This window comes from Dendropsophus ebraccatus, chromosome 3, assembly GCF_027789765.1.
Source record: "Dendropsophus ebraccatus isolate aDenEbr1 chromosome 3, aDenEbr1.pat, whole genome shotgun sequence".
In the NCBI taxonomy this organism is placed as follows: Eukaryota; Metazoa; Chordata; class Amphibia; order Anura; family Hylidae; genus Dendropsophus; species Dendropsophus ebraccatus.
This window is the reverse complement of record NC_091456.1, coordinates 20328312-20343484: the sequence shown is the minus strand read 5'-3', so window position 1 is coordinate 20343484 and position 15173 is coordinate 20328312. Positions and strand designations below refer to the sequence as shown.

General features: G+C 41.5%; 2 protein-coding genes and 1 non-coding gene across 4 annotated transcripts in view; 2 read left to right on the top strand and 1 right to left on the bottom strand.

Moving 5' to 3' along the window:
• TRMT2A (tRNA methyltransferase 2 homolog A) overlaps positions 1-1048 on the bottom strand; it is an 18766-nt gene extending 17718 nt beyond the window's left edge. Inside the window, exon 1 of the mRNA XM_069961066.1 lies at positions 771-1048. The gene's annotated coding sequence lies outside the window, so the exon portion shown is untranslated. The remainder of the gene's footprint in view (positions 1-770) is intronic.
• RANBP1 (RAN binding protein 1) lies at positions 970-15173 on the top strand. Of its 2 annotated transcripts, none has more exons than XM_069961064.1 (6): positions 970-1260; positions 6045-6181; positions 7104-7261; positions 8542-8670; positions 11302-11367; positions 13397-15173. In XM_069961064.1, the coding sequence occupies exons 1-6, from the start codon at positions 1246-1248 to the stop codon at positions 13525-13527; spliced, it is 636 nt and encodes a 211-aa protein (XP_069817165.1). In that variant the 5' UTR covers positions 970-1245; the 3' UTR covers positions 13528-15173. The 2 variants fall into 2 exon arrangements, with proteins under 2 accessions (XP_069817165.1, XP_069817166.1); XM_069961065.1 differs by having other exon boundaries at positions 1025-1260; positions 13400-15173.
• LOC138787734 (small nucleolar RNA SNORA77) lies at positions 11408-11533 on the top strand. Its single transcript, XR_011362468.1, has one exon. It is a non-coding gene; the product is annotated as a small nucleolar RNA SNORA77 (small nucleolar RNA).

The window sequence follows — 15173 nt, the reverse complement described above, 5'->3', positions numbered from 1 at the left end:
AACAATTTCACCTATGTGTGAGATAGGCTTAAACGATCGCAAAACGATCGCATAACGATTTTTCGTATGATGTATCGTTCCGTCTAAACGCTGATCGTTATAAAAAAAACATTGTTCATTCAAAATCGTTAATCGTGCGAATTATCGCACCGTGTAAAAGTACCATCAGTGTTCCATGGATAGAAAAGAGAAACTACCAGCACCTACGTATATATATATCCTACTCTTCATGGACAGTGTTGAGCAAAACTGTCAAAATATTCTACGCTAATGTTGCTGAACCTAAATTAGATTCCCCACAGCTGCAGAAGTTGGATGCCTCCCTAAGGCTGCCAGGAAAACATGGATACAGTCTGTGTATATATCCAGGGTTCCCTGCGGCTGCATCCGACGTCTTCTGCCGTAGGGAATTAAACGTAGAGCATCCGGGTACATTAGCACAGAATTATTTGGCAGGTTCACTCAATACTATTCATGGCCATATATCTGTGTCTAGAGCAGCTGTTGTACATGACAGAGCTGGGGCAGAAACACTGTATATAACAATACTGGGGGTAACTAAAACCCCATACACAGACAAGTGTCTTCACCACTCACATAAACCTATATTACAATCTATTACTTTAGCATAGGTGTGCTTGATATATATGTGGTACGGACAACCCACACAGTCAGTGCCTGCAGGGAAGGGGGTCACTGCCAATAATAAGCCAATTATAGCAGACTCTACGTCTATAGTGTGTGCAGCAAGAAGAACAGCTATCAGTTACCTGTTCTAGTTCTAGTTCACACTCTGCTGCAATGCATGAGACGCTTACATGGGGGCCGCCATGTTGGTGACGTCACGAGAAATGAGCGCCGACGGCGCGTCACGTGACCGGAAGCCGTCAACGTCCTAAACCCACAGTAGCTGAAAGCTATACCATTTTAGCGCTTAGTCGCCGTCCGTAAAATGAAACGTTTATAGAGATTTCAGGCGTGTATTTTTTTTTAGAATTATTACATCACCAATAGAAGTTTCAACGAAGCGGATACGTCGTTCGTGTGAAGCCGACGCGGCCGCCATCTTGGTAAAGGCACGGCGTGACGTTCCGCAATCTTTTAGTACTAGGGCTTGCGGCGTGACGCACGTATTTTTTACGTGCTGCTAGTAGGAGGGAGGAAAAACAGCGCGAAATCGCGGACCGAGATCGACATCCTGCAACCTAGAACCGTGCCGCGTAATCCGCCTCCATCCTCCGACTGATGGCCGACACCAAGGTAGATATGTGATCCCCGGCGGGGCTCCGCCATGAGGCAATCCAGAAAGTTCTATATTAACACGGAGAGCGGTGTGTGTGTGTTAGCGGGGCGGGCCGGCGAGTGTCGGGGCGGGGGCCTGAGCGCCACTGCAACTTCTCGTCATGGGCGCGGGAGACGCCGGGTGATGTGGAGCCGGGGGGACCTCGGGGTGAGGCGGGACCCGTATGTCCCCTCAGCTGCGTCCTCTATCTAATGTGGCACTATAGCGCCTCCTGTGTGTGAGGAGTGTGAGGCAGGGGCCATTATATCCCCCTCACCCCTCAGGGCACCGACTGGCAGCCCATAAACTTCTCTATAGACTCCATCCCATAATAGTAGGCAGGATATCCCCTCCTGTTATCACCAGATATGTAATAGGGGAGAAGAGCCAGTCAGGACGCTTCCTCCTCCATCATTACTGAGTACCACATGGTGCAGAGTTCTGTGCATCTATGGCCCTGTATACACCATCTTTATACACTGGGAAATCTACTACTACTACGCTCGCTCTGGGATGAACGCCCAGTAAAAGTATATATATCATTCTGTATAATAGTCTTAAAGGGATTGTCCAGCAAAAAATCTTTTTCTTTCAAATCCACTGATATCAGAAAGTTATATAGATTTGTAAGTTACTTCTATTTAAAAAAAAATCTACAGTCTTCCCATACTTATTAGCTGCTGTATGTCCTGCAGGAAGTGGTGTCTTATTTTCAGTCTGACACAGCGCTCTCTGCTGCCATCTCTGTCCAGAGCAGGAGAGGTTTTCTATGGGGATTCATAGAAAACTGTCTCAGACAGAGGTGGCAGCAGAGAGCACTGATTCAGACTGAAAATAAAACATTTACTGCAGGACATACAGCAGCTGAAAAGTATCGGAAGACTGGAGACTTTTTTAATAGAAGTAAATTACAAATCTGTATAACTTTCTGATATCAGTTGATTTGAAAGACAAAGATTTTCGCTGGACAATCCCTTTAACTGGATTTAATTTTATTTTTTTCTTAAAGCATACTTACCTACCCTGATCCCCTGACACGGCTCCAGTTCCTTAGCTTCTTCCTGCTCTTGATGACCTGCACAAACTGCTTAGCCATCTCTGGCAGCAGTTTGCCCCAGTGTGGGCAGTGATTGCTGACTTCCTTAGTATAACAATGACTTTACTACTAAAAATATAAAATTTTCCCATACTTATCAGCTGCTGTATGTCCTGCAGGCAATGTTTTCTTTTCAGTCTTGACACAGTGCTCTCTGCTGCCACCTCTGTCCATGTCAGGAACTGTCCACAGCAGGAGAGGTTTTTTTATGGGGATTTGCTGCTGCTCTGGACAGTTCCTGACATGGACAGAGGTGGCAGCAGAGAGCACTGTGGAGGGCTGAAAAGAAAACAACAAATACATTTTCGCTGGGCAACCCCTTCAATTCCGGGTGTCGAAGCATCCGAGGAATTAGTTAAAATGCTTGACGGTAACGGGACTCTGAGTCAGTGGCAGCCTTACTCTGATCAGTCTCTTATTTGGAAAAAGAAAGAGATTGATCAGTCAAGCCTGGCAGGAGGGGAGACATAGTGAGGACCACCCTGGTGACTCGTAATTGATTCCTCTGTGAATCATAAATCAGTATTTCACACTGCCCTGAAACTGACAAGAAGTTCCCTTTACAGACTTGTAATTTTTGGTTCTATTTAAGTCTCTGGTCTTCCAGTATTTAGCTGCTGCTGTATGTCCTGCAGGAAGTGGTGTATTCTTTCCAGTCTGACACAGTGCTCTCTGCTGCCACCTCTGTCCATGTCAGGAACTGTCAGTAGAAGTTTTCTATGATTATTTGCTACTGCGCTGGACAGTTCCTGACATGGATAGAGGTGGCAACAAAGAGCTCTGTGTCAGACTGGAAATAACACATAACTTCCTGTAGGGCATACAGCAGCTGATAAATACTGGAAGACTTGAGATTTTTAAATAGAAGTAAATTACAAATCTATATAACTTTCTGACACCAGTTGATTTGAAAGAAGAAACATAAATTACTAAGATTATTACTTTTCCTCAAAGCCCATGATGGCATAGGATGAGGAGGGAAAAGAAATTTGCTGAAGTACCTCTTTAATCTATACATTGTGGGATATTCCTGGCAAATTAATGCTAGATCGCCCGCGTCTGCCCCTTCATTCTTATGATCAGCACCCAGACACAAACCTATGACCTGTCAGAAGTTTGTTCAAATGATGGGGCCCCGTTAAACACCTGAAACTTTTAAATTATCATGAAACTTTGCATTTATGGCTAGGCAATACACCGTAAGCTTATAGGCAAGGTTTATTTTGTGCAGCTACAGCTGTTCAGGCCCATTTATCACGTGGCGTGTGAGTTTCTGTACAGTATGCACACACCACACAAAAACTTAGATCCATGAGGCTAGCGCTACTTACACTGCAATATGAGTTTTCCAGCAACCAATCACAGCACAGCTTTATTTTTATTTTGAGAGAGATTAGACAATGGAAGCTTTTCAGTGACTGTCTGCTACAGGCAAGGAGGGCAGCTTTTCTTGTAGGCCATTCTATAAATGTAAGGTTGGTTTTTAGTGACCCCGTAATGTAGGCAGCTGATTGGCCAAAGCAAAATCACCTGACCATCTCCCCAACTCAAAAACTTGAAAATAAAAGAACTACACAACTTCCTGTCAGGGATAAATGAGGCAAATAACGCGCTAAAGCCGGGACTATTAGTGATAACTAGAGATGAGCGAACCTGGAGCATGCTCGAGTCGATCCGAACTTTCGGCATTTGATTAGCGGTGGCTGCTGAACTTGGATAAAGCCCTAAGGCTATGTGAAAATCATGGATGGAGTCATTGGCTGTATCCGTGTTTTCCAGACAACCTTAGAGCTTTATCAAAGTTCAGCAGCCCCCGCTAATCAAATACCGAACGTTCGGGTTCGGATCGACCCGAACCCGGTTTGCTCATCTCTAGTAATAACACTAAGTTATGCCTTTGTTGCCGTTTACACTGGCTGATTCGCCCTTGTACAAGTGACAGCGATAAGATGAGAAGCGGATAAAAGCCTGATCCTCGGCTGATGGTGTTTTTAGAACTTGCTTCAAAATTTATCGTTAGGTTACGTTCACACTGTTTCATTCAGACGCTGCACTAGGTAAGTATGTACTGCTGTGTGAGCTGGAAACTGACAGCACGGATATATGTATATCTGTGCTGTCGGTTTCCATGGCTGCACAAATGATACATGGATTGTTTGTGCAGCCTGGCTGCTGGATTCATGAGCGATGATCGAGAAATCGACAGGACCATTAGGGTTCTCTTACCCTAATTACCACACTGATGTGTCAGGTAGTGAAAATACACTACATAGGGATTTAAAATGTAATTTTTTTGCATGTCACACCTAAATAATTACTGTATATACTAAATAAGGTTTGAAGCTACATTCTCGAAAATGTAGCTTCATTAATGTACGCCACTAAAACTTTGCACCTGAGTTTTCTTTTTATTAAAGGGGAACTATCAGCAGGTTGTACTAATCTAGCCCCCTAATGTCTCTTACCTTCCTCTTCTGCACCCTTTTTGTGTAGTTCGTAGTTGAATCTGGGGCACCATTAGGAGCACTGCTGTGGCCCCATTGTGCGGAGCTGGCTGTCCCGCTCCATTGATTATCATTATAGGGAACAGGCTGGTTCAGCGCAATGGGGGTAGGCAGTGCTCCTGACGTTGCTCCCGGTTGTGGATACAACTACTAACTGCACGGGAACAGCGCTGAGTAGGAAGGTAAGAGACATACAGTTCTCCTTGGCGCCCTGTGAGCATTGGGGGACGATCAACAGGTTATATAAATCTAACCTGCTGATAGTTCCCTTTTAAACATTTTGGGGGCCTTAGTGCTTTTACCAGAAAACAGTTGCACGAAATAAGATTTATGTCATTTTTTTTTTTTTAAATCTTTGTTCTAATCAATTGTGCTAATATTCGTGAACCAACATTGATAAGTTTGCCTTTCTGGATACCTGCCATGCTTTGGCAGACTAAATACCTCTGTGAATCTTTGCTTTTGTGGAAGATCACAATAAACACTTCAGCAACTCCGTAGCAGAACCAGGTGAATACTTTTTTTTTTTTTTTTTTCTCACCTTGAACCCCATGTAATGTGTAAAAAAAAAAAAAAAAATCGCTAGACCACCCCTTCAAGCTAAAAAAAAAAATCAGTGAGGACATTCAGATGCAAGTCTATTTGAGTGTTTAAACCCTTAAAGCCGAGCTGTGTTGGGTGGCTTTTGTTAACAACTGAGATTTTGTTGACAGAGCACTGGTTCAGCACAATTCTATCAAAACTTTTTTTTTTGCCCCCCACCCCCCCTCAAGTAAAAACACAAATGGTGTATGTGAATGTGCGCTTGTCCTGCTGTAAATAGGCTTTGAAAAGTTTGCAAAGAATACATGATTGCATAGTACTGTAGTTAGGATGTCACGTAAAGGAGAAAAACTTAATGTAACAATCAAAAGTGCATGTAAAAAGATTTCTACTGAAAGTTTTCCAGCTAAACCCAGGTCCTACGGGAGTTGTCAACCTGTTTCTCCAGCTCCTGAATAGCATGTCTTCGTGGTTAGGAACTTTACTAGACACAATCGCCATTTCAGGTTTTCTTTATTAAAAAGATGACATTTGCAAGTATATGATTATTTTTAATGTTTTGCTTCTTTTTCATTGATCACTTCAGTGACCATAAATGGCATTTTTTTATTTATTTCAGGAACCCAAAGAGGAGCATGAAACCTCTGTTGAAAACACAGATGAAGCCAATCATGATCCTCATTTTGAACCCATTGTTTCATTGCCGGAGCAAGAGATAAAGACACTTGAAGAAGATGAGGAAGAGTTATTTAAAATGTATGTTGCACAGAATCAAAGGCAATTTATACTTTTTTTTTTTTTTTTCCCCACACACCCACCTGCTGCTCATATTTTTATATTACAAACCATGTGTTTTCATCATCCCCCTACTTAAATGCAACTTTTTGTACTACCTTAGTCATGGTCATTAACCTCTTAGGGACATATGATGTACCGGTACGTCATATGTCCCCAGGAGGTGTTCAGAGCGGGGCCGTGCGGCGACCCAGCTTTGAAACGCCGCAATACCGGGTGCCGCGTGTAGCCCTTGACACCTCCGATTACTGGCTGCAGCATTTCCCTGCTGTCTAGTGGGGGAGATCAGTCCTCCGGGACGTTGTCCCGGAGGAGCGATCTCTGTACCTGCTGCCAGCCGGGGTCCGCTCCAAGATGGCGCCGAAAATTTTTATTAAAGTATTGTATTGTCCCATAAAAGTTATACAAATTACCGATATACACTTATTACGGGAAATGCTTATAAAGTGCTTTTTTTCCCCTCACTACTGCATCAAGGCTTCACTTCCTGGATGGTGATGTCACTTCTGGATAACATGGTGATCTCGCGTCCTGACTCCCAGAGCTGTGCGGACTGTGGCTGCTGGAGAGGATGATGGCAGGGGACACTGAGCATCCCTCTGTGCATTTCCCGTAATAAGTGAATATTGGTGATTAATATAACACTTGGGGGGCAGTACAATGCTTTAATAAAAATTTTCGTTGACTTCTTTTATTGAAGTAAAACGTTCACTATAGTAATCAGTTTTGTATTTTTTTTTTTTTTATTCAAATCTATTTTCATTGTCATTAGTTCTATATGTAGGCAGTGTATTTTGGTTATCTATGATTACATTAAGGTGTGTGTGTGTGTGTGTGTGTGTGTATATATATATATATATATAACAAATGCATCTTTCTGCAGGAGAGCAAAGTTGTTTCGATTTGCTTCTGAAAATGACCCCCCAGAATGGAAAGAACGAGGCACTGGTGACGTGAAATTACTGAAACACAAGGAGAAGGGAACAATCCGCCTTCTGATGCGCAGAGATAAGACACTGAAAATCTGCGCTAATCATTACGGTAGGCAATAAAGAGCCCTGGTATTTGAAAATGTCCATTTTGCCTTTGTTCTATACTAGAAATAAAGTTAGACATGTTAAGAAAATGTAATCCAATTTTAATGAGACTGGCTGCATATCTGGTAAGTGTGGGAGGAGTTGTCCCAATTCTCTAATGACTGATAAAAGATTGGGTGGAATAAGGATTTTCTTTTGTACTGGACAACAGATATATAAGTAACGGCCAAAGGTTCTGGCTACGGCTACCTCATACCTTTTTAATGAGTCATGTTTAGACTTCTAAAATGAACTGCAATGTTGCGTGTATGTGCCACACTAGGAGAACTCCGGGCATAATGTAAGAAAATCATGGAAAGCGGGGTGCTGAGATCATAACAATCAAGGGATACTTGCCTGTCCCTATGCTGCCCTTCAATGCCAGCCTTCAGTTTCCTTTTTCTCCTGGTCTCCAGTTGTCATAACCAGGCAGGAACTACCCACTCAACCAGTCACTGATTGCAGAGATGTCTTGCTCCAGTCATTGGCTGAGTGGGTATTTTTGAGCAGGCTTGTGATGATACAGGAGCAGAAGAATCAGGGAGACTAAGGGGGACTTAGAAGACAGGTAGGTATCCCTTGATTGTTCCTACAACCCCCATCCCCCACCCACTTTTTTTGTGTGTTCTAATGTACTGTACCGTAAAGTAATTGATCCGTATGTTTGTGCACATGCAGCTAGAAGAGGATGAGTAGGGTGACCTTGTTGTTTGATTTTTCCATAAATTTAGACCTTTATTCATCAAGGTCTAAAACTCGCAAGCAACTTTTTGCTAGGCACAAAGTTTTGCAACCCAGTTTGCCATGTGGCTGGGGAGGGGGTGTGGTATTGTGTACGGAAAGGCATGTCCTTTCTGTGCGCAAAATTTATTTTGCTTCAAGGGAAATTGAAGCTTAGAATGGCATAGATTTTTTTTCTCCTGCTGCACAGCAGCCTCTGATGTGCTGGATTTATCAAGATAGATGCAGCAGCACAAACCCAGGAAAACTTACGGTGTGACCATAAAAGTGGACGTTGATGCGTCTGTGAGTTGCTTTTGTGAATTTTTAGTTTAAATTTACAGTGGAGCTCTGAAAAAGTGCTAGGTAGCCTAAACATTTCTCAGTGTCTCCTTTAGTTTATGTTCTAATAAAAATTAATCTTCTTTCAGCCATAAAATATCATTGGCTGCTAGGTCTACACCTGTGGTAGCTGACCGTTGCTGAAGTAAAAAGTCTGATTTAAAAATGTTTCTTGTTTTTCAGTGATGCCATCAATGGAACTGAAACCCAATGCAGGTAGTGACAGAGCATGGGTCTGGAACACATATGCAGATTACGCAGATGAAGCACCAAAACCTGAGCTACTGGCCATTCGATTTTTAAATGCAGAGAGTGAGTATTAAGTTTTGTATGTGAATTAAAAATTAAAAATTGCAAATCCAATGTGAAGCTAAAAACATAACTGAAAAGCTCCCTCAGATTGAGGGTTTTGTGTCTCTGAATTGTGCAGCTGCTGTCCTGAGACCATGTATGATGACTATAGTTAAAAAAAAATAATCTGATTTTGCAATTTCCTAGAATGATGGAAACAATAACCTAGTTGCAACAACTTCATCCTGTCTATTCTAGTTTTTATTTAAAAAAAAAAAAAAAACTGCCTGCCTAAATGGTTAAACAAAAGTGTAAAACAGGGGTGTGTAACTCCAATACATAGTGGGCCAAAATAAAAGTTCACTACCGCATGTACCACCCATGATGCGTGGACTGGGCTGTCCACAGAACATTCCCCCATGTCATATCTATAGTTCACCTTAGGCGCCGCTGCACTTTTATATCACTTCCTACCCACCTATATACAAGCTCCTCATCCATAGTGCCAAAAAAAAAAAAAAAATTCCCCCTTCTGTAGCCCATAGGTTAACTTCCTAATAGTACTGTCTAATAATGCCCCATAAAATGGTTGCTCTCACACAGTAGTTACCCCTCCATATTACTCCATATAGTAGTCAGCCCCCTTCAGTAGTGCCCCATGTACTACTCAGCCCTCCTCAATAGTGCCCCATACAGTTGTAAATTACCCCAACAGCTCTTTTGCCTGCAGGAAGCGCCTGGCGCAGGCAGTGTGTATGATGTCACCAGGCTACCTGTGTCAGGACATGGCACCGCTTTCTGTTGCAACTCGCTTCTAAGCTGTAGACAGCTTTAGGCCTGTAGCCTAGACGTTAGTTGTAATAGATGCGTTGATGGCGGACGAGCTGTAGGAAATCAACTGACTCCCTCTGTGGGTCCGTGGGCCAGATTTTTACATGCCTGATGTAAAATGTCATACTATCCCAATAAGATACAGTGTTTGGCACTACCAGATTTCTGTGTATGGAACCTTGGTAGCAGTAGGGAGAGAAAAATATATGGAGTGCTCGTTCTGAGAAAAGAAAGTTCAATCTACTTAAGTGAAAAAAGTAGTACATTGAGGGCACTCACCGTTAAAATTCAAAAATCCTTTATTTCATCATTAAAACATCCACACTATATGCAGCAGTGAACAGGAACACCTAAGCCCTGGTGATTGTTTAAGCATTACAGCTGTTTGGCACGTAGGATCGTGCTTCTATGGGTGCATACGGATCCGTAGAAGCACAGTACAATCACCAGGGCCTTGGTGTTCCCATTCACTGCTGCACATATTGTGGATGTTTTAATGAAGATGAAATAAAGGATTTTTAAGTTTTAATTGTGAGTGCCCTCAATGTACTACTTTTCCACTTAAGTAGATTTTCATACTATCCTTATCCGATGCGCTGTTATTGAGCCCGTTGCCCTGTGATTGGCTTTAGTGGCCATGTCTCTGTCAGACAGAACATAGACACTAGTAAGAAGGACTACTGTTTTACATTGTTGTGACTTTTTTTTTTTTTTTTTTTCTTTTTTTTAAACAAAGCTTTTCTGTACAAATTTTCCACATCAAAACACAGGAGTACAGAAAAAGGTGACACAAGTATATACATAGCAGAGGTTCACACAATAGCTGTTGACAACTCTGTATCTACATCCATCCCCCTTTTGGTTGTGCCTATGGTCTATGGGGCCTGCTGTAAAGCATATATCTCAGTGCTTTTTAAATAAGGCAAATGGCAACCTCCGTAGTATGCAAAAAAAAAAAAATGCAATAAAGTTAGTCAGTAAATAGAAACCGATTCGTAAAAACATGTTTCAATACTTGATGCCAAGCAGCTGAAAAGTGGTCACTTTAAGATATAGAGGAGCAGCTAGTAAATAAAAAAATCTAGACACTACAAATATCTATTACCATTCACAGCGTTAGAATTCTGTTTTCATGAAATGTCTTTAAAGGAAAATTATCAGCAGATCAGACTAATCTAACCTACGGATAGCTCTCTATTTTGCACAGGGTGCTGAGGATGAAGGCATGTCTCTTACATTCATCTTTGTCGCAGTTTCCATGCATTTTGTAGTATAATGCCATGTCTAGTAAAGATGTTTGGAGCACTAGGGTGCAGTAGTCTTAAAGCGTTACTAGACATGGTATTAAACTACAAACTGCATGGAAATGTTGCTGAGGATGAAGGTAATGGTGCAGAAACATCCTTAATGTGCTGTCCTCCACTAGTACTACAGAAAGCGCAGGTCAGTCGTACCCAATGTTGTCTGACTTCTGATGGGCTATACATTTGTATTAGTATAGCTGATTTGTGTCAGTCCTTGCCTGCTACTTACACACCACCCTTCTGTATGTTGTGCATTTTTTTTCCCTGCCGCCCTCACCACTCGGTGAAGGGCAAGCTTGTTAGTCAAGCAGCTTGGGAATTGTCATCTGGCATGCACAGACAAAAAATGCCTTACTCCACCAAGTTGAGGGGGCGATAAGAATGGATAACAGCTGGCATGTCTGCTAGAGGGCTAATGAAATTGTGACAAATTTATACTAATGGCATAGTTTTTCACTGATTTCTGTAGTGGCTTACAACACGTTTTTGTGTTTTTGTTTTTTTCTTTTAAAAATAGATGCCCAAAAGTTCAAGGCAAAATTTGAAGAATGTAGAAATGAAGTAAAGGAGAAAGCAACTAAAGGTAATAACGTCCGTCCTTCATCCGGTATCCATCGTTTGTTGCAGACTCACTCTGTGCTCAACTGCAAACTCCAGTTACAGCGCTTTTTCAGTCTGCTACATAAACACCATGATCATCTGAACACTTTTCTTTTCTGTAGAAATGTGTGGTGTGATGGGATATTACCGGTAGTAAACTGGTAATTTTTTTAGAGTATTAGGCCGCATTCACACATCTGTGATATACGGTCTGTAAGCTGACTGTATATCACAGATTAAACTCTTACGGGACACTAATCCAAAACAGGTGAAGCTCTATGCTACTGAAGTTGCACACTGTGAAAATAAAAATGCATTCTGCATGATTAGATGGAGATTGACAGCTGAGAATTGCCCTTAGACATCTATAGACTTCTATGGAGAAGTAAATGCACCCATCTTGAATCTCAGTACTTTAGGAATGCATTTTTTCACATCTAGAAGTATTCAGACAAAAAAAAACTACATAGAAATACAGAATGAATGATCTTGCATTTGTTTGAATTAACCCTTTAGCTGACCATAAGCATAAGATAGTCAGACTACCCTGCAGTATTTGGGGAGCTCAAACTACTTGTGTATATTAAAGTAGGAATCTGTGTCTGCTTGAGCCCCAGTTTTATTGGAGGCATACGGATACAGTAGAGCCCTATAAAAGCTATGGGTGCTGTATTTCCATGCAACTGACTATACAGCGCTCAAATGGTACATAAGTTACTACCCTTTAGGCCACTTTTACAAAGCAGCATTTTCCATCAGAATTTAAGCAAAATTTAGAAGCAGGTCTAGTACATGGTAGAAGTGCACATTTTTCTAAAACCTGGAGTGGAATTATTATGGAGTATAAGTGGATGTATTCTCTCAAGCGTGCACACATCTTTGTCAACATTGATACAGGTTTCAGTTCTGGAATAAGGATTGTCACACTATTTGTGGGTTAAATGTCTGCAAATGTTACCCACATCCTAGGAGGAAAAAAAGGTGGTGTGTAAAATGATTCATTTACTTCAACTAATGTCTCACGTGGGCATATTCAGCTTTTCTTCCTGTTGCGTGCTCTGTAGCCACCATGCCACTCTTTTAAAACGCCACACAGGTGAATCCAGATCATATTTAGGTAGAGGTACATTTGAGAGGGTGTAGATTTATTCTCAGTTGTAAGGGCACATTCACCTAGTGTATATTTACCTTTGGGAAAATTGCACCAGGGAATACATGGCAGAAACTTTTGAGGGCAGCCTCCGAGAGAGAGAGATTCTTTTATTTTTTTATTGGGTGCCGATTATTTCCGCCAATGGTCATTCTGTATCCTACGTTCCTGAGGAATGTAGAGACATGTCAAATGTTTTGATTGGTCCAGGTCTGAGTGTTCAAACCTTTAACGATTGGGAGAATGAGTGGGGACAGGATTGCACCGCCACATGTTCTCGCCCCGCTCTAAGACATCCTGTATAGTATATTCGGACCCCATTATAAGTCTTTTTTTTTCTAAGTCAGAGCAGTGAGTGAATGTGCTGTGAGTCCTCTCCCAATCGGTTACAGGTCTGAACACTCAGCCCAGGACCGATCTAACCTTTTGACATGTCTCTGACATCTAAGTTTTTTTTGTAATGAGTAACATTTTAAAGTGTTGCAATTCGGTGTGCTTTGAGTATTTATGTAAAGTAACACTCATATTTCAGCACTACTTTTGGTATATAATGTCCCAAACATTGGCCAGCGCACATATCTGTGGTTTAGGCTAATGTATATCTAGTTTATATGGGCACACAGCCACTATTAAGACCTTATGTAGTTGCAGCATCATAGGCTTGTGTTGTATAGTGATTTTGTAGGTGCTTTTATGTGACTGAAATATAGGCTAAGGGTTGTGGTATACGTCTTATGCTTGAAGTGATAAGTTTCTGTCCTTCCTGTTGTGTGGATTTGAATGTCTTTCAGTTTCTAGTGCCTTTGGTAAGTTACCATACTCATACCGATGGTATTTATGATGTGGACTTTCTCCTTCCCAGCAGATGTGACCAAAAATGATAGTGCTGATAAAGTGGCTGAGAAATTAGAAGAACTCACTGTAAAGGAGGAAAGCAAGGTTAAAGACAAAGAAGATACCAAGCAAGAGAAAACAGAAGAGGAGAAGCAATAAGTCAACTAGAGCCTTGTTCTTTTATTTTTTACAAGGGACTTATAACTAAGGAAAAAGAACTGAATTTAAACATTCAGGTTGTTTTTTTTTTTTCTAAGCTTTTGTCCTTCAAATAAGTTCTTCAGAAACAAATCCATTCCCCAGTCATGAAAATGTACTGTGTTCACTTTCTTTTTCCATAGTGGAAACACTTATTTATAGTCATCCAAAGTAACAAATAAAGCCAGTTTGAAAATGTGCCGGAATCTATAATGGTTATATCTTGGCTAGGGATGTTATTGGGTGTGGTCCTTTAAGTGGACGCGTACATTCAGTCCAACATTACATTTCCTTAGGGGCCGGGGGGGATTCATTGGAAAGGATTGAATGGGTTATTTTTTGTGTTGACCCTGCTAGGATGACTGTTTAATTGAATAAATTTGAACTGAGAATGAATCAATCTGGTGAGTGTTCCTAGATGTTATTTCATTTGTCCATATTAAACACATCTCTTTATCCTGCGCCTTTCGGGATTTTATTGGATTGGATTTGTTGGCACTAGATCTACTAGGCTGCTAAAGAATGCTTTGTCATTTCAATTTTTTTTTTTAAGCAGAAATCCGTTGTTGTGAATTGTAACAGTAAAGATGGCGTTTCCAAGGTACATTACTAATAGGTAACATTGTTTAGGAATGGTTTGATTTGCATTTTGTTTCAGGGTTATTTTTGCACCCACAGTTTCTGCTATAAGGCTGGGTTCACACTACGGAATCCGCACGGATAAATTCCGGAGGATTCCGTTGCTAGAACACGCTCACGGCTGCGCGCCTATCCGCCTGTGACATAGACACCATTCTATGCATGGGCGGATTCCGCATTCGGCTGAAATAATTGACATGTCAATTCTTTCCGCGGATAGAGGAATTGGCCCGCCCATAAAATGGTGTCTATGGAGTCGGCGGATATGCGCACAGCTTTGAGCGCGTTCTAGCAATGGAATCCGCTGGAATTTATCTCTGCAGATTCAGTTGTGTGAACCCAGCCTTACATGGCAGTGGTATAGCTTTGTGTTCCAGAGCAATTTGAATGGTTGTTGCCTCTTATGATATAGCTACTGTGAGAAGGATCTAAACATCTATTGCTTATAAAGCCCTTGATCTGTACAGTTTCTCTGCCCACTCATTTCTGTGCCAAAAACTTCCTGCCCTTAATTTTGACAGCTAGCACCCCTCAGTACTAAGACAAGACTCTGAAACCAATCCTTCCTAGCATTAGTCACTGACTGCTTTGGCAGTGCAGGACACGCATTGAATAGATTTATTTGTTTGGTTAGCGAGCGGCAAGGATCTGGACATGAGCGTCGGTAATAAGCAGCTGAATGGTTAACACTGCTTTATATCGGTTATAGCGCTTTGTGATTCAGATGTTGCGTAACATGTAAAAAGCCTGCAACAACTTCCCAGTATTGTTTGGTCTGGTCTGTAGGGGGCAATGTAAGCAGTAGACCAATGCACTTCAGTAGAAGGCCACATATGGACTGTTTCTTTTTTTAAAAAATGAGCTAGATGCACTTAATATGTAACTAAGATATAACTTTCATTTAGTAAAGTTATTTCCGCAGTCCTATTATAGCCTATTGGAAATAAAATCATATATACCCACTGTTA